The sequence below is a fragment of the Chlamydotis macqueenii genome, chromosome 3 (assembly GCF_036417535.1).
Source record: "Chlamydotis macqueenii isolate bChlMac1 chromosome 3, bChlMac1.mat, whole genome shotgun sequence".
In the NCBI taxonomy this organism is placed as follows: Eukaryota; Metazoa; Chordata; class Aves; order Otidiformes; family Otididae; genus Chlamydotis; species Chlamydotis macqueenii.
The window spans coordinates 5,349,901-5,371,688 of NC_141558.1; the positions used below are offsets into that span (position 1 = coordinate 5,349,901).

The following is a 21,788-nucleotide window of genomic DNA, read 5'->3' on the forward strand; positions in this document are numbered from 1 at the left end:
ATTCATACACATGAAATAGTGACAATGTGTATTTTATAAAGTTTGTCAGTCAAAAATGTCATCCAGGTACAGACTCCACAGTTGTGAGTCAGCCCCGCTCGGGCCAGGAGCAGTTCACCTGCACGTAGCCCAGTAGCAGAGCGTTGTAGCGTTAATGCCAGAGCGCTTGTCTTGCTGCTGCTCACCCAGCAGAGAGCACCATTGCCCTGCCCAACGCTGCCCGCTGCTTGACAGGCTCTCACACGCTCTGCTCCGCTCTGTTTTCACAAAAACCAGAATCTGAGCGCAGCAGGAGCTGGCTCGCATGGCAGCAGGGGCTGTGCTGGTGTCATGCCAGCAATCTGAGGGCTGTACCTAATTTGTGTACAAATGCTTTTGAAACTTAAATATCTTATGCCCGAAACTACATCAGAAGTGCAATATTAAAGTTGCAAAGTCAAACAGTTTAAGTTGGGGAATGCACAACAGCCTTACTCTGGCAGCCTTATTTTGCCTATGCATATGCATTATGAGGCAGTCTTTAATTTCATGATTACAGACTGGTTTTTCCACAGACTCATTTACTGCACAGGGTGGATGGTACTTGCTTAATGAGTAGCTGTTGAATATTTTGTTTTCTCTTTATTGTTCAGTGTGTGGCCTTGTGCCTTTATGCTGCGCACTGTTTCTGAATCGCTTACCTCTGTGTGGGCTTTCTTGTGCTGTTGATCTCTGGTCATCTCCTCCCGCTATTTGAGCGAGTAGTTGGTGGCGGTATGCTTATCGAGGATATTAAAGCAAAGAAAGTAAGGTCAAGTCATCCATTCGTCAAGCTCCTGTTGCATTTGTTCGTTCTGTAAGTGCTCGTTGCTCTGTAGTCACCCAGGCAGCAAAACACAAACCAGAGGTCTTGCCAAGATTAAAACTTGCTACCAACATTGCATGGAACTCTGGAAGACAGTTAACAAAATCCAGCTAGCTGTGTCTATGATCAGTTGCTGTGATCATGCGACTCCGTGTCTCGCTACATCTCTTCAGATTAGCTGGGAGCTTGGGGCACTGCTAGACAAAGCTAATTGCTTGGTGCGCTTAAGAGTAAAGCGAGTGAGCAAGCTGCTGTGCGTTCGAAATACCACGCACTCCAGTTCAGTCAGGCACCCAGAGCTTGCTGTGCCCCATAGCTTCAGGAGCAGTGACAGTACTGCGCTGCCTTTCACAGCTCGCTGTTTGTTTAGTGCAGCTGGACTCTTTACAAAGTTAAAATTTTGAACTGAAAAATCTCTCCCAAGCGTGTGGAAAACGCAGTTTAGTGCAGCTCTGTTGCCTGTCCTATTTAAAAGGCCTGTCCTTAAAGCGTGATATACTCACAAAGTTTTCCAAGTATAGGTATAGGAATAACTTCCTAAATAAGAAATAAAAAGCATAGCAGTTTAATGAACAAACAAATATACAATGAAGAAACCAGAGCAATTATTTTTTTTCCTCATCTTTTCTCAGCCATGGCAAAACCCACCTTCATTTTAATGTTCTTCCAAGGAAAATTATCTGAAAGCAATATCGATTGAAATAGATATTTTAATGGGAAGTATCAGACAACCTTAATGAAAAGCAGGAATATTAGCTCAGCTTTCAGTACCCCAAGATATTTGCTTGTGCTCTTAACTTCCTTTGAGAGAAGAGTAGAAAATGTAACATAGTTTGCCAGCAACAGAAACTGATCTTAGTCAGCTTTTGGGGCTGCTTCTTCCCCTTCATACTACACTAAAATAATTTGGAAAAAAAAAACATGGGAGTTTAGTGATATTTGCTGGAGACAGCTGCACATCAGGTAATCACTGCTTAATACTTCCATATGGGATTGCTAACACCCTGCAGATCCTCTGCAAAAAAGCGCCAGCTATTTCTAGTGCCGTTCTCATTGCTCAGAGATTGCCGGGTGGATTGATGGCGTGGACAAACAGCCGTCTTTCTCTAATTGGCCCCTTTTCACTGCCTGAGTGATTTAGTGGTGGCAGCCTTGTATATGTTGACATGACATTTATCTTTCTGAAATTGATGGTGATATCACAAACAGATTCGTGCTGTTATTGATGAACTTGAGGAGATGAAGTGGAGCAGTTGTGGAGAGCTTCTGTTTGGCTAGATATCCTGTCCAGGCGTTGTCAGCGGTAGTGCACGACTCAACAATAGTTTCAATATTGGAATGTACTGCTATGTTTTAGTAACACTTTTCACTTCTTTATTTTTAGGGTTTTGGACTCTTTGAACGTGTTACTTAACATGGCTTGAGTGTTACAAGATTATGTGAACTTTTTTGCATTGTGGGTGGGGACTTTAAGGTCCATGCAAGTGAATCCCTGTGACCTCACTATGTCTCTCTGGTACAGCTTAGATTTGCTTGAATCCTGGTGGAATTTTCTGATCTTTCCAGTAGCTTCTGGAAGCCTAGCATATTTGTTTAAGGCTAGGCTATACTGCAGAGCTAGCCATTTCAGAAATGGGAGTTTTCAGATACTCACGGTTACATGTAGTAACTGCTTCAGTTCTCTGCGATACCTTGTACTCTCTTCTCTTCCAAGCAATATAATTTATAAGGAAAACCATTACTACCTAAGGTGTATGTTAAACTAGGAACCTTATCAGATTAAATGAGATAGTATTAAATGACATACCTGTTTAACAAGCTAGTTGCTTCCCTTTGTAGTTCTTAATGTAGAAACTTCCTGCCAGTGTTACTTTTCCTGTGAAGGAGGTTCATAATGTTGGCTTGCAGCATACAAATATTTTTGTTAAAACTGTGGTAGTTAACATCATTTCATTTGATTGCTGAATTATAAACACTATTGAAAGTCTAAAGAGGAGGAAGCTGTAGTTACATTGGATATGCAACGCATGGTAAATTATCTGGTTTTTTGCAATATCCAAGACGTCAAGATGGTAATTTACCGGACCAAAGTGTCCATTTTTGCTTTTGGTTGCAGCCGAAGTCCTCTGAATTAGTTTATATTGAAAACTGGTTGCTTAGCTGGATTTTTATGGGTTACATGGTACGCTCTGCTACAAGGTGTATCCCTTACTAGTTTATTGGAGATTGTATTTTAATTTCTCTCTAGTTTACATGCTTCTAAAGCTTGTAGTTTCTTTTGGATTTTCAGGTGTGCCCTTGCTGAGAAAACACCTGGAGAAAATAAGACAATTTATAAGATTAGGAGTAGAGAAATTACTCCTAAAACTAAAATCTTTGAGTAGTCTGCTTTTATGGTTGCATGTATGAATTTGTACTGCTGTGTTGCCTTTGTGGTGTATGCTTTTTTTAAATAAGGTCTGGGAATGTACATGGCACCAGAGGATCACATCTGAGGGCTCACTGTCAAGGTGTTAGGGTCTGACAGAGCGGACTGTTTATGCAAGACCACTGTTGCAGTGTCTGATCTCTGCTTAATGTACAATTGATCATCAGAGTACATTTATTTAGCATAGCAGTTTTGGAGGGTATATACTTCTCCTGGGTAACACAAATATATGACAGATCCCTTAGGAATTGTATTTACCTGTGAGTGAAAACACTTACATGGTTTACCAGAGTGGTTACCGTGCGGTTTGTGCTATAACTAGGATGCTCTAACGTTTCCTTGTGCCAAAAAGGATCAGTGCTACTTATTTTTCTCCAGCCATTACCGCTGACCTTGTACCAGTACTCTTGTAACTCTGTGGTAATCTGGATCAGTTCATTGAATTGGCAGAGAATTAATTATTTTAGATTAAGCAACAGACCCCTTTCCACAGCGCCTGGATATTGGATCAGCTTAGCTATAACACATGCAGTATTTGCTTGTAGAATTTTGGAATATTTGTGAAATCCACAATGAAAGTAACCCATAACATGTAATGAGGAAAGCAATAAATAAAAGCTTTAGTATTGCCAAGGATAACTTGTGTCTACAGTAAAAAAAATGTGCCAGAGAAGATAAATGGATTTAGACGGAAGTCTTGTGTTTGCTTTCTAGCGCAGGTGAGTATTTGTTGCCTGTTTTTGAGCAAGTCCCGTGAGTTCAGATTTGATACACCTTATTTTAGCCTCCTCACTAAAACCAAGCTGCAATTGCCTTAGGCTCCCTCTGTTTTGGTAGAGATGAGGTACCTCCTGAGAGCAGATTGGCCTATTTAAGAGTTGAATTTCCCTTTTGAGTTTCCAGGTTTTTATTACAGAGGCATCTAGAGCGCCTCAGATCAGTGGAACAAAACTAGGCCTTAATGTCTCCCTTGATTCTTCTGTCACTGGAAGTGGAGTAATGTCTACTTTATGGGGCTCTCTAATTTTGTTTGCAAAGCACTTGTAGACTTGTGACTGAAAATCACTATGTAAAACTGCTAAATCTTTAAGTGTACTTACACTACCTGGAGAACAGTTGTCTTTCCCATTTACAGCTTGTTGAGTCGAGCTAGAGCTTTGTATCTTTGCGTGTTAGAAGTTTTGGAAAAAAAAACATTGTTCACTGTTCTTCAGGTGAATTAACTTATGTCCTTGGTTTTCCCCACAAATTACATTTGCAGTTAGCAGCTACCCTTCCCCAAAACCTTCATCACCATGAGGACGAAGGAGGAAAGCAAATCTAGTTTTATTCAAATGTCAACACTTAAAGCAGTGACACTTCCCAGACTGCCAATTGAGCAGCTTTGGGAAACAGACCTATACTTTTGCTGTTAAACAGTTATTTTTCAAAGGAAAACGCTACTAGTTTATTTTTTTTTACCAGTTCTCTTGCTATTGACTTACTTTGGGACCTTTGGAAGGAAGCAGATCAACGCCAGTAAGAGGGTTCTTCTTATTCTTGTTTCAGTGATCTTGCCTATGAGTCTGAAATTTGCCTTCAGGTTGTACCGCTCTGCTAGCCTTTCTTCCAAAGTCATAGTTTTTGCGGGGCTAGATAACTTTTTTTGTATAGAAAAAAGTCTTTTTCTGCATGTCCTCAGTCCAGGATGTGCCAAAACATTGGAAATGACCAATGAAAAAGTTATTTAAAATAAGCTTAGACTGCATAGCAGTTACCTTTCGTTTGGCCAGTTGCTCATAGTACAGTGGGAGGTTTTCTCCCTCCTTGTCTAAAACCATCACTTTCCTCTGTGGCGGTTGGTGAAATCGGGTTTCACATTTGAAAATGTAGTTCATAATGGGAACTTAGATGCTTAGAAATAAAGTTTAGCATTGACAAAGCCCTTCATTGAAAAAGGCCTTTGCACACCATCACTGTTGAAAATTGTGTTTGGACAGAGAAAAGTATAAATTGATACAATCTTTTGCTGGAAGCCACCTCATCTGCAGACCTGTCAGTCTTTAAAGCCTGTCCTAATGGGAAGCAGTGTCAGAACCTGTGACTGTTGGGCCAGCGTGAGTTGCTGCTCACAGAGTAACTTGCTCCATTTATACTTGTGTAATAGTAACTGCTGGAATACAGTATTAGTAACTGCTGCAAGCTTATCATGGGGCTTCTGCTATGTATTGAGAGGGAACCAGGCTGTTTGCTGACTTGTTTATTGTGTGAGCTTCCACCAGATTGTTAGCCTCTCTTCTGGAAGAGACCAGTCCAAAAGCTTTGGGTTAGCAGTGATAGTTTTTAGAAGATAATTACACTGTGCTCACTGCCATGTTATCTCATCAGACACAGCAGTAACCCACACTTGCTTACAGTTAATCAGAGCTGCTAGCCTGAGGTAGTTACTGCTGTCTGTGATCTTACTGTAATTTTTTTTTCCAGGGAGAGGTAGAGAGTTTTCAGAAAAGCTTAGTAAAAATAAATTATTTGGTTTTCTTCTTAAACTGTGGCCTTCTAGATGTGTTTCTGCTGTGATTATGATATATCAGTATCACTGTTAATACTGCTAGTCTTAGAAGCAATTCTCGAATAAAAATATTCAAAGTGGGCTTTACTGTCATCATTGCAGATCAGCAATGACTGCTAATTTATCCAGTAACTTTCTGGATTATTCTAGATCTAGGTAGTTGGATGCTATGAACTTCTGTGGGAATACTTGCTCTTGATGTGCCCTGTACTATCTTTACTCAACAGTCCTACCAACTGGTGTTACAACACTTGAAGGCAAGTCAACATTTCTGAAACATAGTTCACATGGAGCTTGCTCTTGGATTATTGGTTTTGACTCTGAGTAGAGAGAGTAGCCTTCTGCAGATATCACTAAGTCATAATGATATAGATCTATATAACAAAGTACAATTAGGAATTTATGTTGAAGATTCCCTATTCAGTTGGGGAAAGGTAGCTTTATTTTCCCATGCGAGCTTTGAACATTTGGTCTAGTTTCAGTTGTGAAGTTGCAGTTGCATACCAGCAGTGCCTTAATTTGAGGATCACCTTTGATTGAATCTTTCCATGAAAAAATTTGTGTGATCCCAGTCAATTAGAATTAAATCCTACTTTGTCATCTCTTGACAGTCATATACTTGTCAGTTATATAACTTTTTTGGTTGCTCTGATACTGATCAGCACCTTTTCTTAATGATCCTCCTACACCCTCATACATTAAGTAAGCATCATCTTCATTGTTGCAACAGAGCGCTAAAGTTGTGTCAAGCCATGGAGTGGTTTCAGTTGATTAGCTGAGCTAATGCTAGTGTTCATGCCAGTTTGATAGATTGAGCCCGTATTGTTCTACACTGGAAGTGAAATCTTTTTGGTTGATAGTAGCTCCAAGCCTCAGTTTCCAGCAGAGTTGACTGTTACCATTTACTAACTGATAGGTAAGAGACAGGTTCTACAGAGAATTTTGTCTGGGTATACTGTAGACAGATGAAACGGTGTTTAAAGCAAAAGAATGGAGAATTCTGTCCAAGAGCAGGAAAGTGGAAAAATATTTTTAGATCAGTTAATTTTTGTTTCAAAATGTGCTGTTGTAGAGTGCACGATCGAGCTTATGAACACCTAAACATGCACCGAGGATGCCCTGGTGTTACAGTTATTGTCCCTGGGAAGGTTTGAAACGCTGGTGAAACCTGTTCAGTGTAACCTGGCCTTGAGCAGAAGGCTGTTGTCTTAGAGTACCTCGTCTCATTCCAGCTACTCTGACTGACTGAGCCAAAACGAGGCAAGTTCACAAGCCCTGCTATTTAAATTAAGTTAATGCAGGTCCTGCCAGCAGAATTGAGTATGGGAGGGCCACTTGTGGGTCTGAGGTAAGGAAGGAAGTTATAGTAAGGTTTGGAGTAGTCCTATATAGGTTCCAAGAGTAACCTATTCAGGCAGCGTAGCTGAAGCTGGCAGAGGATTTCTCTGCACAAGCTAAGCAGCTTTATGATATGTTGATTCTCCAAGGTCACAGAACAAGTTGGTTTCCTTTTGACTATGGCTCTGGTAAGAACATGAAGCAGTTTTTCTTCCATGTTTTTTGTCCATCGGGCATGATTAAGAAGATCAATTAGAAGACAAGAGAGCTTAATGCTATTTAGGGATTACCAGAAGCTCCACATTTAATGGAAGGAAAACAAAACAGTCAGTACAGAGGAAAACAGCCCTTTGAACTGAGGAGGGGTGTCCTCAGTAGACTTGGTAAGATGAAGAATTGTGAAAATACAGTTTTGAAGACACTTGAGCCCTTCCTTCCTCAGGGTCAGTTTTTCTGAAATCTTTCCCAGTGGATGTTTGTTCTCATAAGCAGTCTTTCCCTGTTCTTTGTTGTCCTTAGTTAAACCTTACAACTAACCTTCTATCTAAAATTTCCTTGCCAAATTTAAATCTCTCTTCTTTTCTGGGTGTACATAAGAACAGAATAATTTTTCCCAATGATCTTTGTTATGTTTGAAACATGTTGTTGCGTTTTTCCTTATTTTTTCTCTTTTTGTTAGATGGAGAAAAAACAAACAAACCAACCCCTCCCTCCTGGTTTTTCTGTCAGTCTTCTGTTTTTAGATCGTTTAGTATAAATCTCTGATTTTGTCTGTTGTTCTGTTTTGGTTTCTCTTCTTTGGATCTCCAGTGTAATATTGAAAACTGAACACAACTCTGTGAGGCGTGAGGGAAGGCTTTTGCATAAATAGTTTTGGGATGGGATGAGGCTCTCACACTTGCCCTAAGATCATCTGTAATTTTACCCCATGTCTGTACATGTTATTCCCGTTTTGCTATAGCTGGTACAAAAGTCAGTGGAGCCAAAACCAGCCAAGGAGCAGTACAAAATAAATAGCGAAGTGGAGAAATCTTTCAAATGTCTTTACGTTTTCTGCTAGGTTCAGGGGGGAAATGGTTGTCAGATTTTACTGAAATCTATTTCTTAGCTTTAAGCAAATAATGTAGACTACTGTTTAAACACACCTCTTCATAACTGCTTGGAATTTTTAGCTTGGTATCTGAGCCTTAAAATTTTACGAAGCTTGAACTAAAATTATATGCAGTTGTTGGCATTAATGCAGCAGTCAGCAATTTTTAATAAATAGTATTTGTTACAAAAGCTGAGACCTCCTTTTGACCTTTTCATAGTAGGTTCTAAAATCTTCTAGTTGGGAGGGAGGGGGAAAGGTGATGAGTGTTCTCTATAAGCAGAGAAGGAAGAAAAGGCTGTTATTTCTGGGTTTAGATACTTGGGAGGCTTTTTTCCTCTTTTTTTTTTTTTTTTTTTTTTTGGTACAGCACTGAGGCCTATGATAATCCAAAATAGACAAGGAACTGAGTATAAAAACAAGAGCTGAATAGCAATATAGAACCTAAAGAGCTCTGGTAGTTAAAAGTAAGAATGTATATCCAGAACAGCTCAGCAATATTAAGTCCAGTTCTCATTGTATAAAAATGTCAAGTGTGCTTATATAATCGGGGTGTGAAACTATAATGAGCATTGGATTTGAACTGGCTTTGTTTTTTCTTGGAGGAAATAAAAAATGTTTTATTATATGTCATACATTAGAACAGTACACACTTAGGGTGGGATTGATCCACCTGACCTTAGGTAACTGTGTCTGAGCAAGCAGTCTGTGCTCCCATCTTAGTAGAGAGCACTTCAGTGGCGTGCTTAGTCTTGTTCTGAGAGCCTGGATCAGATCAGCCATGCCCTAGAGTTGCCAGTTTCTCTCCTGGTTATGGAAAGACCTCAAGTGACAAGCTCAGATGTTGATGTTTAAAGCCAAGCTAAGTGAATCCCATCTGAAGTGTGTAAAAGTGCGTGACCAACCCAGTACTGCCACTGCTACTGGTGATACTTGGAGCGTGCAGGTAATTCGGGACTTCTGACTGCAACGCCCTGCTCAAGTGTCTTTTCTATACAGTGGAGATAGCACCTATAACTGCATTTCATGTCCTCAGGTACTCAGTGTTTAATATTTTATTAGAAAATTAGGTTGTTGACAGATCTTCACTCAGGACAACAGGATAGTGGAACTTTCCCAAATGGTCTTTTTTTTTTTTTTTTTAACCTGTTCTCGAAAAATGACGTTCTGATTGAAGTTTCATTTTACACTGAGTGTACTCTGTGTTGTTGGTAATGCTGTGAAACAACACGGGACAATTTGTCTTTGTTCCATTAGACCTCTGTTACAAACAAAATTCTGTTTGCCTGTGCATCCATCTATTCCATGATCTCTAAATGTCAGTGGCTCTCAACACACGTCTTTCATCCAAGAAACAGTAATTGGAAAATAGTTCATTTACCGCACAGCTGTATTTGTTGTTGCAGTAATAGCATATTATTTACCAGTGAAGACATTTAAAGCTTTCATACTTTTCCACCAGAGAGTATCCTCACAAATCCCTAATCTATTTATTTAATTTTCTCTAGATTTATATAAATATTGAAAAAGAGGCGCCTTTCTGTATGCTTAAAGCACCTTGGGCATAGCTTAAGTCTACATTGCAAACAGAATCTGAAAAACATAGCCGTCTGCATCTGTCTCCCCAGGAGCAAACTAGACAGCCCAGTCAAATTTCTCTTTCACTCCCCCATTAACAGTTTTCTCCCTTGACCATTCACTTTGTTTATCTCTGCACCACCTACTAAAACTGTTTCAAATGAGTGAATAAATTGTTAAGGCGTAGGGCATTTTACAGAAGCATGCAGCTGTATAATAGAGTGTACTTTATTAAAGTTGAAGGGTTGATGAAATGCGCTGTGCAATAGCTTGGTGCCAGAGACCGCGGTGGCTGCGCTGGTTCTAGTGGCTGGGGTTGTCTGGGTGACTGTAGTTCCCACTGTAAAGGACAGATCAGAAAATAGTTCCTTCCCAATGGAGTTTAGTTTCGTTGGGAAAAGATGGTCTCTCAGGTAATTGTAGGGTTCAGAGCAGTGAAAAGCTTCAGCTTTTTGGTTGATCAGTGATAATGCCTTTGTATGTAAGAATGTTCGCCAGCAAAGTTTTGATTTTTAAAGAAAAAGAAGCAAGGAAGTCACAGTGGTTCCAAGTTAAGCTTTTATATTTTAACACTTGAGAAACTTAGACATTTTTCTTGATCTCCTGCACTAATGTATCTTTAACCGTGGCAGAAAGCAAAATCTGAGAAGCCTGATTCCGTCTCTGTTGAGTTTGGCATCTTTAACACAATACTTTCTGAAAAAAAGGCTGTTATTTATTTTTTAAATTTTTTTTGAAAAGGAAATAGCATTAAAAAATTAAGTCCATATTTAGAGATGTGAAATGCTACACCTCTGCACGGTTTTGCTCAGTGGTGCGTCCCTGTGTTATTTGTTGGTTTGTGATTCAGTTAAAGATTTCTTCGATGCTGTCCATCAGGCTTTAAAAATGCTGACAGCTGTTTCATGCTTTTACAGCCCATTTAATTTTGCTCCACTGAATATAAGTATAAAAATACGCAAAGACTTCTGTTACCTTTTGTATTTATAAATGTTACTATAAAATATTTTAACATATTAACATGATTATACTTGTTTATTTGCTTTGTGTCCCAGTTGGCAGAATTTTGTAATTTGTATCGTTTGTCCGTTTATGGATTGTGTCTGGATTATGGTTTTAGAGGACTAGCCTGCACAACTTTGGGGAAACTACGACTTCTAAATCCAGGGCATGCTGAGTAGGACTTGCCAGAATGGTACAGGAAGGAGAGCTTCGTATCTAACATGCCAATTGCTTTGTGGTTTTGATACCACATTTTAATCTCATCACTTCGTCACATCTGTTGTGCGCACTGTCGGATTGTACATTGTGGGGTTTTGCTTCTGGCTTTTGCCGCTGACCTTAGGCAGCTGATTCATTGTGCTGTCTCAGTATTTGTCTGCTAGCTAAAGATAATCTTACCTTCTTGCTGTGAGATCCGTAAGGGAAAAGCCCTGCACAAAGGCAGTGTTACTTAAGAGGCCACTGAAGATCTCCAGGTTTTTGGTGTGGCGTAGGATGAAATAATGTTGCAACATAGCAATGTAGTAAAGCTGAATGGGAGATCTTATAGATGAATGAGGTTACTTTAGACAAAACCAATTTCACTTATTTGCAGTCTCATACTCACATGCTTACAAACACTAATCATGGAAAGGTTTGAGTTGGAAGGGACCTAAGATCATCTAGTCCAACCCCCCCTGCCATGGGCAGGGACATCTTGCACTAGATCAGGTTGCTTAAAGCCCCGTCCAGCCTGGCCTTGAACACTCTAATCAAGTAATCTGTCCAGCATTCAGCTACTGAGACATTTGAATCCAAGTGGTCTTTTTGGGATGTTTTATGGTGACACCAGGAATGAAGGGTCACTGCCTGTTGACTTCTCATCATGGCGCTTCCCAATTGCTTTTTTATTGTAAAGGATATGATTTAGATTAATCTTGTCAGGGTAAGCAGAAGGATTGCAAGATGTGGCTGGTTTTGCAGAATAAGAATGTAGTTTTGAAATGGAAGAACATAATCTTTTTATTTACTTTTCCTTTACTGAGGCGAAGAACTTCTCCTGTGCAAGGGAGATGTGATTTGGCTGCTTACTTAGCTCAGCAACTGCAATAATTCCTGTCTGTGAAGTCGTACTACTGTAGTGTGTCATCACCCCCTGTTTTGGCTAGTGGACTTCACCCCTGGACTAATGTATTTATTCATGTTGTAAAGGTTTTAATCCAGAAATCTAGATGGTTGTAAAGTGTGCAGTATGATTTTGAATCAAAGAGCCAACTCTGTCAATTTGTTAATAGAAATCAAAGAACTCTATCAGCTTTATAGTGTTCTATAGATATGTCTTCACTACTTATTTTTTTTTCTCTTGAGTTCCAGATAAATAAAACAATTATTGTGTTCCTTCTGACAGATAAACAGAGGTCACATGACAACTGAAGCGAAGAGGGCTGCCAAGATGGAGAAGAAGCTGAAGATCTTGCTTGGTGGTTATCAGTCTCGAGCAATGGGCCTCATCAAACAGTTGAATGATTTGTGGGACCAGATCGAACAGGCACATCTGGAGCTACGTACTTTTGAGGAACTGAAGAAACATGAAGATGCTGCAATCCCACGGAGACTGGAGGTGAGATTCTGAAATGTAATACCCTAGGTCAAATACAGGCACTTTGTGGAAAGGATGTTTTTACAGTGCATGGGCTCTGAGGTTCACAGCCTGAGTTTGTATCAAATCTTTAATGTTTTTTTTAAATTATACTTTTGCTATTACCAGACTTTTCTGCTGTTCACTTCAGTGTCAAAGATTCTGTGACATTCTGGGACCAATCTCCTAGTATGTTCTTTAACTTTGTTTTTATTTCCTCGTGTGGTTTATTAAATTAATCTACAATGCATGTTGGCAGAAGTTCTGTATCTGTCTTAATTTGGCTCATTTTGTTTTTAATTACTGTTAAGACATAGGGTAGATCTGAAACTTGTGTAAAGCCCCCTGCTTCCTTACAAGTCAGTGGACCAAATGCCAGTATAGACTACAGGAGATTCTCCTTTCTTTTCACGTGTTGATTGTATTCTTTCCTGAAGCTATGTCGTTGTCAGACTTGCAGATGGCTGGACTTATAAAATCAGTACAATAACCCCATTTCAGTACTGGTTTTCAACAAGGCTCTCCGTTTCAGAAGCTGAGAGCAGTTGTTCTGTGATTGTAGTTCTGAGGCAGCCTCAGAGTTCAGGCCCTTTGCCTGCAGTCCTGTTGCTCGCTAACAACGTGGGCACATCTGATCTGGACCACTGCTCCTGAGTAATACCACGTGCCTTACCAGCCTCTAACTGGTTGGCATGGCTTTTAGGAGGAACATATCTCTTAAGCAGCCTTAACTTCAGCCCAGAGCTAGCAGAATCCAGGTACATTAAGGTACCTGAAAACCATGCCTCGGAGCCACTGTTCTCAGTTTAAGTATCTCCAGAATATTCTTCTCTTCTTTATTCAGCAACCCTCAAGCAAGAGTCAGTCCTAGGTTTGAGCCAGTACCAGGCTTGCTTTCCAAGAAATAAGGGCTCATCTGAGCACAGTTTTTCTTTCTTTTTTTTTTTTTTTTCTTTTTTTTTCTTTTTTTCCTTCTGGAAGAGACGTTTCCATTGAGTCTCAAATTGTCTCAACCACCTGCTATAAAAAAAGATAAAACATATCAGTTCTTAAAACTGATTTTGTGAAGTTGCTTTAGAAATGCTGATAGATGTGTTTACAGACTCAGAAGTGATTAATTGATTTAGTGAAAGTTAACAATTAAAATGTATTAAGTAGCTTGCTAGGTACCAACAGCACCTGTTAGTAAATGGCACTTTACTCAAGGCTAATCCTCGGCATACATTTACCGTCTCATGTGATACAAGAGTGAAGGGAGATCAAATGAGCTAGCAGCGAGCAGTTTTAGAACAAGCAGTAGTTCTTCACGCGCTGTGTGGTTAGCAGAAAAAGGCCTGTGGAAGGCTATGTTGCAGTATGTGGGGTTAATTAGGACGGTTACCCAAAAAAGGTTTTGAACAAACTCAGGGAAGAAGAATCCGTGGATTCTTCAATACAATGTTCAATCGTTCAATACAATGCACTGTTTGTGTCGGGTTTCCAAACTGAAATCTCTCCTTTTGAAGCATTTGATATTAAGTGCTCTCAAAAACAGGGTAAGACACCTGATATGTGAAGTAAGATAATGGTGATTCTTGATACTCTGCATCCACCACTCTGTTCTCTGTTTATATTTAAAATACGTAATTTTAGCAGTCTCCTGTCTCAGTTCCTCTCCTTCCTCTGAAGGAAGTAAAATATAACCTTGCTAAAGATATTAATGGATGTGACTATTGGACGAACTGACTGGTTGCTTAATTATGTTTTCCCTTCAGTGTCTGAAGGAAGATGTGCAGCGACAGCAGGAGAGAGAAAAGGAGCTCCAGCAGAGATTTGCTGACTTCATGTTGGATAAAGAGACTTTTCAAGCAAAGTATTAAAGCACAAAATTCCATTTGTCAGTGATGTAACATTTTAAAAGTGGACAGATACTTCTCCAGCAGCTTTTGCCGTCAGTTGCAGAAATCAAGTGTAGTCTGCTGTTTGCATCTTGTCAAGTTTTGTTCCTTTAATGGACTGTTCCAAATGCTGTAGGTATGAATGGCTTTGGCCAGTGTTAAAAATAGGATTGAAATGTCCAGAATTTTATTAAAAGAAAAAAAAAAATCACTCTGGTATGATTTTAGCCATGTCTTCATTTGCTAGGATTACCACATTATTCCTAGTGTTTTACCAGTCTTAAGACCTGTAAGATACATGCCTGCAGGAAAATGTCTTTTGAATAAACCTGGAACGTTAAAAAATAATTAAGAAATAAAATGCCTGTCTTTTAACTGAAATAGAATCCTCTGTATCGTAGGCCTCTTGTGTGTTTCTGGTAAATTGCCTTTCTTCCCTTCCCCTGCTGCTACTTTTATTTTCCAAGACTGTAACTTGTATTAAGTAGGACCTGTGCAGGATAATTGTGATCAGTGTAATACCATGTTCCTGATTCTTCTCCGTGCTTATGACTAAACACTCTCATTTATATCAAGATATTCAAATGGTCATACTGGCGTTAAGCGTAACTTCACAATCCTGAAACAGGGTAGGCTTAAGTTTTATAAAAGCACCCAGCATAGCCTAACTGTTGACATAGATTTTCTGCTGAAATCTACCCTTAAATTTTATAAGTATTTATGCTTTTAAAATCATATGTGCATAGTGCATTTTCCCTCTGTCTGATTGATGAACCTTTTCCTGCTGACTTATATACAGTGGGCAGAAGGTCTTGAGTAACATCACAGTTCTGCCTTGGCCTGGACCTTGCAGAAGATGGTTGTGGAGGCTGTCTTACACACCACAAGCACCGGAACTCAGTTGCTTGTCCTGTTCAGTTTTTAGAATTGTCCTTTACTCTGTTCTGGCTCTGATCAGCTGGTGTCTTTAAAGCACCTCCAGGTTATGGTTTGTGAACCAGGAACACCGGGAATAGGGGGAGACTGTTCAGTAGGGCCTGTTGCGACAGGACTAAGGGTAATGGTTTCAAAATAGAGGGAGGTAGATTTAGATTAGGTATTTGGAAAAATTTTTTTACAATGAGGGTTGTAGAGCACTGGCACAGGTTACCCAGAGAGGTGGGGGATGCCCCATCCCTGGAAACGTTCAAGACCAGGTTGGACGGGGCTCTGAGCAACCTGATCTGGTTGGAGATGTCCCTGCTTCTTGCAGGGAGGTTGGACTAGATGACCTTGGGAGGTCCCTTCCAACCAAACCATTCTATGATTCTATGAATACTCAGTAAGCTGTGGGGATGTGGCCAGCCCTGGCAGCTTAACCGTGTGTGTCTGTTGTGCCAGTTAGCCTGAGTGCTCGGGAGCATGCTCCGAGCATTGTTTAGTTTACCACTGCAGACACAGACACATCATTTCACCACATCACTGTTACATGCCATCGTTTAGGGGTTTGTGGAGTACATCCTAAGCACATAGTACTTCTGAAATCCTGGTAGTATTTCCTGTTGCTCCTTCAGAACTGGTTGCTCAGCATGCTTTGTTGCGCAGAGCAGTGTGGAGCGGGGTAGAGAAAAGCTCCCTGTTTACTACTCCTGCTCCCTGTTGACTACTCCTCTCACCACATCTCAACAGGTTTTCGTTTTCGTGCTACTTTGACTGTTCTTCTGAAGAGTAAGGATGGGATTATCGAAAGGGATAATTGTGCTCATTGAGGTACTTCTGTAAATCTCATCCAAAATCTTTATCTGATTACTGTTTAGTCAGACCACACTTGAATGAGATGCACTGTTTAAAATTTTATCAGCTATCCCAGTGCTTTTAATACATGCATTCACCAGTCAGGCATCTCATTAGAGGATTGCTTTCCTGTTTTTATTTTTCTGGAGATGTTCATCACTTCTTCAGTAATCCATCTTATTTTCAACCCTTACACTTTGGGTCTTTCTTTCATGGAAATGCATAGCAAAAAGGGCAAAACTATTGTTAACAGCACAGAATTCAGCCAGTAAATACATCCAGTTGCACACATAATGCAGTGTTGCTTGTATGTATTTGAATTTAAAGGAGGACTTCACTGTTTGCAGTCTTACAGTGTTACAGAGTGTTGGTTTGTTTAGGCCTTGGGACTGTTACTGGGGGACACTGTCAGGCTTGTGGTTGTGTAGCTGTTTAAGAGCCATCCGCAGCCATCAGTGGTAATTGGAGAGATTTTTTTAAAGGCAGGGAGTAGTTACGCAGCCAGCCTTGGAATATCTTCCCTTTACTCACCAGGACATCGTTCTTCTGAAGTATTAATGCCATTATAGACAACATACTTCTAGAAATGTGTTAAATATTTAACTAAACCAGAGCACATCTGGAAAGAAGTATTAAGCATCAATCTTTTAGCATATGGGGTGTTTTAGCTTGGATGGTTATTCCCAAAAGGAAAAATCATATAAATGCATATCATGACAGTTCTTGTGGTTGTGTGGTAGCTAGAGATATTAACAGAAAACCCTTGTAGGTTTACCAATACCACAACTACAATTATTTCCTTTTTGGGGCTGCAGCAGAACCTCTTTGATGTTTCCTCTATCTTTGACAGCTTTGGAGCTAGGCAGGTATTCAAACACTCGGCGTTAGCAAATATTTTTAATGGCCAATTCAGAAGGATTGATAAATTCCAAAAGACACTTTTCTTTCTTGGAATACATACAATTAACCGGTTGTTAATTGCAGCAGATAGGTATTTGTAGCATGTAACACAGAAGGTACAAGGTTATTATATTTGAAAGGCACTCACAGGAGGTTTGTTCAGTGTTTTGTCTGGTTCACTTTATTTAGACAATGCTTAAGCAAGTTTGCTGTTTCTCTGTCTCTAGTTGGTTTTTGTCCTGAAGTTTCTGCCTCTCTCAGTAATGAAACAAAACTAAGGAGATGGAGTTTCTTGCCTTATTTAAAGCTCAGTTGTACCCTGCTTTTGCTTTTTACCTGCCCTGAGCTGCCAGGAAATCCTGCTGTGAGCCAAGGAGATACCCTTTTGGTTCTGAAGGTCCCCGAGATCCTGTGGAGCTTCTTGAGCTCAAAAAGGGTGCTGGAGAAGGCTTGATGTCAGGTACTGCTGAAGGTCCTAAATGAGCCCTGCTGTAATCGGGACATGAGAACCAGAGGACAGAAAGTGCAAAGCTGATACTAAGCTATAGAGACTCCTTATTCCCTGTCTCATCTTTATCCTAGGTATCTGCTACTAAAGCTTTGGACATTTATTTTTCAGACCCCAAACACTGACAGCGGTGGGACTATGGCACAACTCCTCCCTCCTTTTCCAGAAGTATTTCAATGCCATGGCACAGTAACTTGTCACTGCAGATGCTTAAGATGTTGTCTGAAGCTGTTGGTCGTGGATATCATTAATGGCCTCATTGCCCATTTTAATGCAGCCAGCAAAGAGGCTGAAATCTTAGATCTGCTGAAATCACCCCTAAAAATTCACACTGTAGGCTTTATGCATGTGTCTGTTGGATCCAGAGGGATGCGAATGGAGCACCAGAGCCTGGCACTAGGATAGAATCATAGAACAGTTTGGGTTGGAAGGGACCTTTAAAGGTCATCTGGTCCGATCTCCCTGCTGTGAGCAAGGGCATCTTCAACCAGACCAGGTTGCTCAGATTCCTGTCCAACCTGGCCTTGAATGTTTCCGGGGATGGGGCATCCACCACCTGTATGGGCAACCTGTGCCAGTGTTTCATCACTCTTATTGCAAAAAATGTCTTCCTTATGTCCAGTCTGACCCTACCTCCCTCTATTTTAAAACCATTAGCCCTCGTCCTGACACAACAGGCCCTACGGAACAGTTTGTCCCCAACTTTCCTATAAGCCCCCTTTAGGCACTGGAAGGCCGCTATATGGTGTCCCTGGAGCCTTCTCTTCTCCAGGCTGAACAGCCCCAGCTCTCTCAGCCTGACCTCACAGAAGAGGTGCTCCAGTCCTCTGATCATTTTCATGGCCTCCTCTGGATCCTCTCTAACAGGTCCATGTCCTTCTTCTGTTGCGGGCTCCAGAGCTCGACGCAGTATTCTATTGAAGTGCTTAGGAAATTTGTTCAACCAAATTTGTGTGCTGGTAGATGTCAGTGCTTCCAACAGTAGGTGCTGATGGAGCTTGGGCTTTCTAGATCCCTTTCTTGGGCTTAGGCCCGGTTTATGTCCCAAACAATGCTCCTTGAATCTCTTTCTAAAATGCTTTGTAATTGAATACAGATGTTTGGTGGACCCAAGAGTGACCAGCACACCTTGATGTTAAATGTTTATTTTAAACTTCTGAAGCCAACCACTAATTTGGTCTTTGTTTCCAAGAACAACGGTAAGTATAACCACAAGCAGTGTGAACTAGTTAACAGTTTACTGCAGTGGGTAAGCCGTAACCCGACTGAGTGACAGAGGTGGGATGGGGGTTGTGTTGTGTGTGTTAACAATTATTTTGAGAATTATTTAACATTCTCCCTGAGAAATTCCTTCACTTCCATTTAGCATGCCACGATATATCTGCAACTCTAAAGAATTTCAGCTGGTGATTTTCCTCCCTTCCTGGAATTGGACTTGGCGTTTACACATTGGATCAATCCCGTAGCTGGACCCTGATTCAAAGTCCGTGGAGTTGATAAGACTGACATTTACTCTGAGTTGGAATCGGATACCTGGGAAAGCTAAAAGGACAGCCGCGTTAAATGTAGCATTTGAGTGTCTCATCCATACCCAGCAGATTGCAAAAATCAAGCATGTGCTGGAGTTAAGGGGGAGACTTTTCTAAGGCGCAGGAGGTTCCCTGTGAGAAGTCCAACAGAGCTGGAGCCAACTCTTCAAAACATGGCAGATCTCCAGAGAAGCAAGCAGTGTTTTAGCTTTGTAATTAGTCACTCCAGCCAGCAAAGGCAGAGATACACTGTAGTCCTCTGGCTTCCTTAAGCAAAGGCTTCCTGTGCCAAAGGAGCATCTTGTCTTTACTCATTGCTGCTTTTGCACCCTCAGTTGCTGGTGCAAGCACTGAGCAGCCACATTTGTTTTAGGACGTGTTAATCCAGCTTGCTTGTCCAGTCTCCTGTACAGACATGAGCTGGGCCAACTTTTGAGGTAGGAAGTGCAAGCGAAGGTGGAAGTGGGGCAGAATTGCCTCTGCCCGAGGCTGTGCCCCTTTGACTGTGAAACGTGGTCTGCAGCGCTGCAAGGTAGGTCGTTAACATGAGGCAGCTACCTACAATTAGGCACTTTGACTGACTCAACTGGATCTGAGCCCTTGATAGTAAACACTGTAGATTCATGGCTTTTTGCAAACACAGTCTGAACATAGATTTCTAAATAAAATGCATCAAAACCCATGTCTGAACTTTATATTTTGGCTGCAAACTGGCTAGCAGGATCTTAAACTAGTATGTGAACTTTGGCTTGCCTTCAATATCCCAGGACAGTGATGTTGCTGGAGAAGATGACATTATTGTGGTCTGGACTTAATCTGCCTCACATTCATCTCAGGAATCCAGCTTGCAGTTATCTTCCATGCCATGGGTTCAAAGCAACACCTGTCTTCCAAGGAGGATTTAAAAGTGAAGTATCAAATAGCATTTCCCCCATTTTCTGAGTTGAGTGAAATGCATGTTGAAAAGTAGCCAGATACTCATGTAAAACCAAAGTGTCCTCCTAACTGATTCCAGACTTTTTCTTTCTGCCTTTCTAGGACTCCAGCTTGTACTTTTGCTTTCTAACAACAGAAGGCCTGATTCTGCTTGTCCTGAAGACTTGCATCACAACGACTCATGTGGGAGACAGCGATCAGACCCTGATTTGGAAAAGGACATGCTTAATGTATATGTAAGCCAATCCGTCCCTGTGTCGCCCCCAAAGTACATACAATTGTCCATCATTTTAAAAATTAAAGAGGGTCTCTGAGTGCTGTATTGAATCAGGGCCTTAGTGACTTTGAAGCAAAGGGGAGTAGCAGTGGATAAAAAAAGGAGCTCCACTTTTTGATTGTGTGCAGGCCATGCCATTAGGTAAGTCTCTCTTCTCCCCTCCAGCTAGACTATGGCTCATTAATTTTTGGATGTTATTTAAATGAGGTGGCTTTAACCAATTCCTGCTGCCTGAGGCGTAACTGTGATCCACGCAGTAGGTGAAAATGTAAAGAAGTGGGTACAAGCAGTGTTTTACAGCATCAATTCTGCTGCCGGTATGATTACTCATAGTGGGTTTGATTGTTTGCCAGTTGTTGGGGGGGGGTGTTTTCTGGATTTCCTTTATAATTTATGAAGAGATGCCTTAGTGTGAGAGTTAGAAAAATCTCACTTTCAAGTCCAAGTCAAAGGTTTTTCACATATCAGATTAGACAGGTTCTGCCTCATCAGATCACTTTCAGGTTTCCAAGTTACAACCATGGTTCTGATGTATTTGGATTCCTTAAGGATTCATCAAAGGAAATGCAAGTACCTCTTTTAAGATCATTTATGTACATCGAAAACATTTATGAATTGTGACGCGAGGAACCCCAGACTATTTTATTATTTATTCAGTTCATATATCAGATCTTTTGCCAAGTACATGCTACAGGTAAATGCCTCACAGGATCAGACAAACGTGTGTGTTAGGTTCCTCTCTTCTCCTCCCACTCCCTCCCCTCTCTCCCCAAAAAAAAAGAAATGTGGGGTCTATTCTGTATAATTATCATGCCAGTAGCATTTTAAAGTATGTTATGCAGCTTAGGTGACATCGTGGCCTCAGTGAAACCAATGGGAGACTTGGCTTCAACTTCAATGAAGCTGAGATTTCCTTTCCTCTCCTCTCCTGTCTGTATTTGATGAGACTTTCTGTCAGGAGGAGAAAGAGATCCTTTTTTGAAAAATAGTCATAGATGCTTAATAAAGCTGAACGAGCCAGCCAGGATTACGTTTTTAGCTCCATGGCCAGCCAAATGTATTCCAGAACTAATTCTGATTAAAAGAACTGAATCCACTGGGTGAACCTCAGACACAAAGGCACCTCTGAAGTAATTCAACTGTATGATTTTTTTTTTTAAACTAATTATTGCACTGATCTTTATAATATCTGGCCCTTGTGTAAAGCATTGATTTCAAAGCTGTCTCCCTTTTATCTGTTAATGTTCATGAATTATCTTAGGGCTTGGGCAGGACCATCACTGTAGCTGGATCTTAAAAAAAAAGAGTGAGTTTACTGGTCACATTAATTAATCTGCATGGCAGACCATGAAATGACTATAAATAGAAGTTAAATTATTCCACAGATTGTGTCCTCCCTCCTTTTCTTTCTTAATTTGAACTCAACCACATCAATCTCTAGCACAGAACAGGATTGCCCCTCCTTGATCTGTGTTCCTACTAAAGCACTTTCAAGGGTTTGGGAAGAGGTAGGGTGTTTCATTAGACCGTATAGGTGGAGAA

At 40.6% G+C, this 21,788-nt stretch overlaps 1 protein-coding gene across 1 annotated transcript in view; it reads left to right on the forward strand.

The window, feature by feature from the left end:
* Positions 1–14,719, forward strand: part of CDC5L (cell division cycle 5 like) — a 35,602-nt gene extending 20,883 nt beyond the window's left edge. Inside the window, exons 15-16 of the mRNA XM_086745465.1 lie at positions 12,216–12,428; positions 14,201–14,719. Coding sequence (XP_086601591.1) covers positions 12,216–12,428; positions 14,201–14,305 — 318 coding nt within the window. The 3' untranslated portion in view covers positions 14,306–14,719. The remainder of the gene's footprint in view (positions 1–12,215; positions 12,429–14,200) is intronic.
* The last annotated feature ends 7,069 nt before the right edge of the window (positions 14,720–21,788 follow it).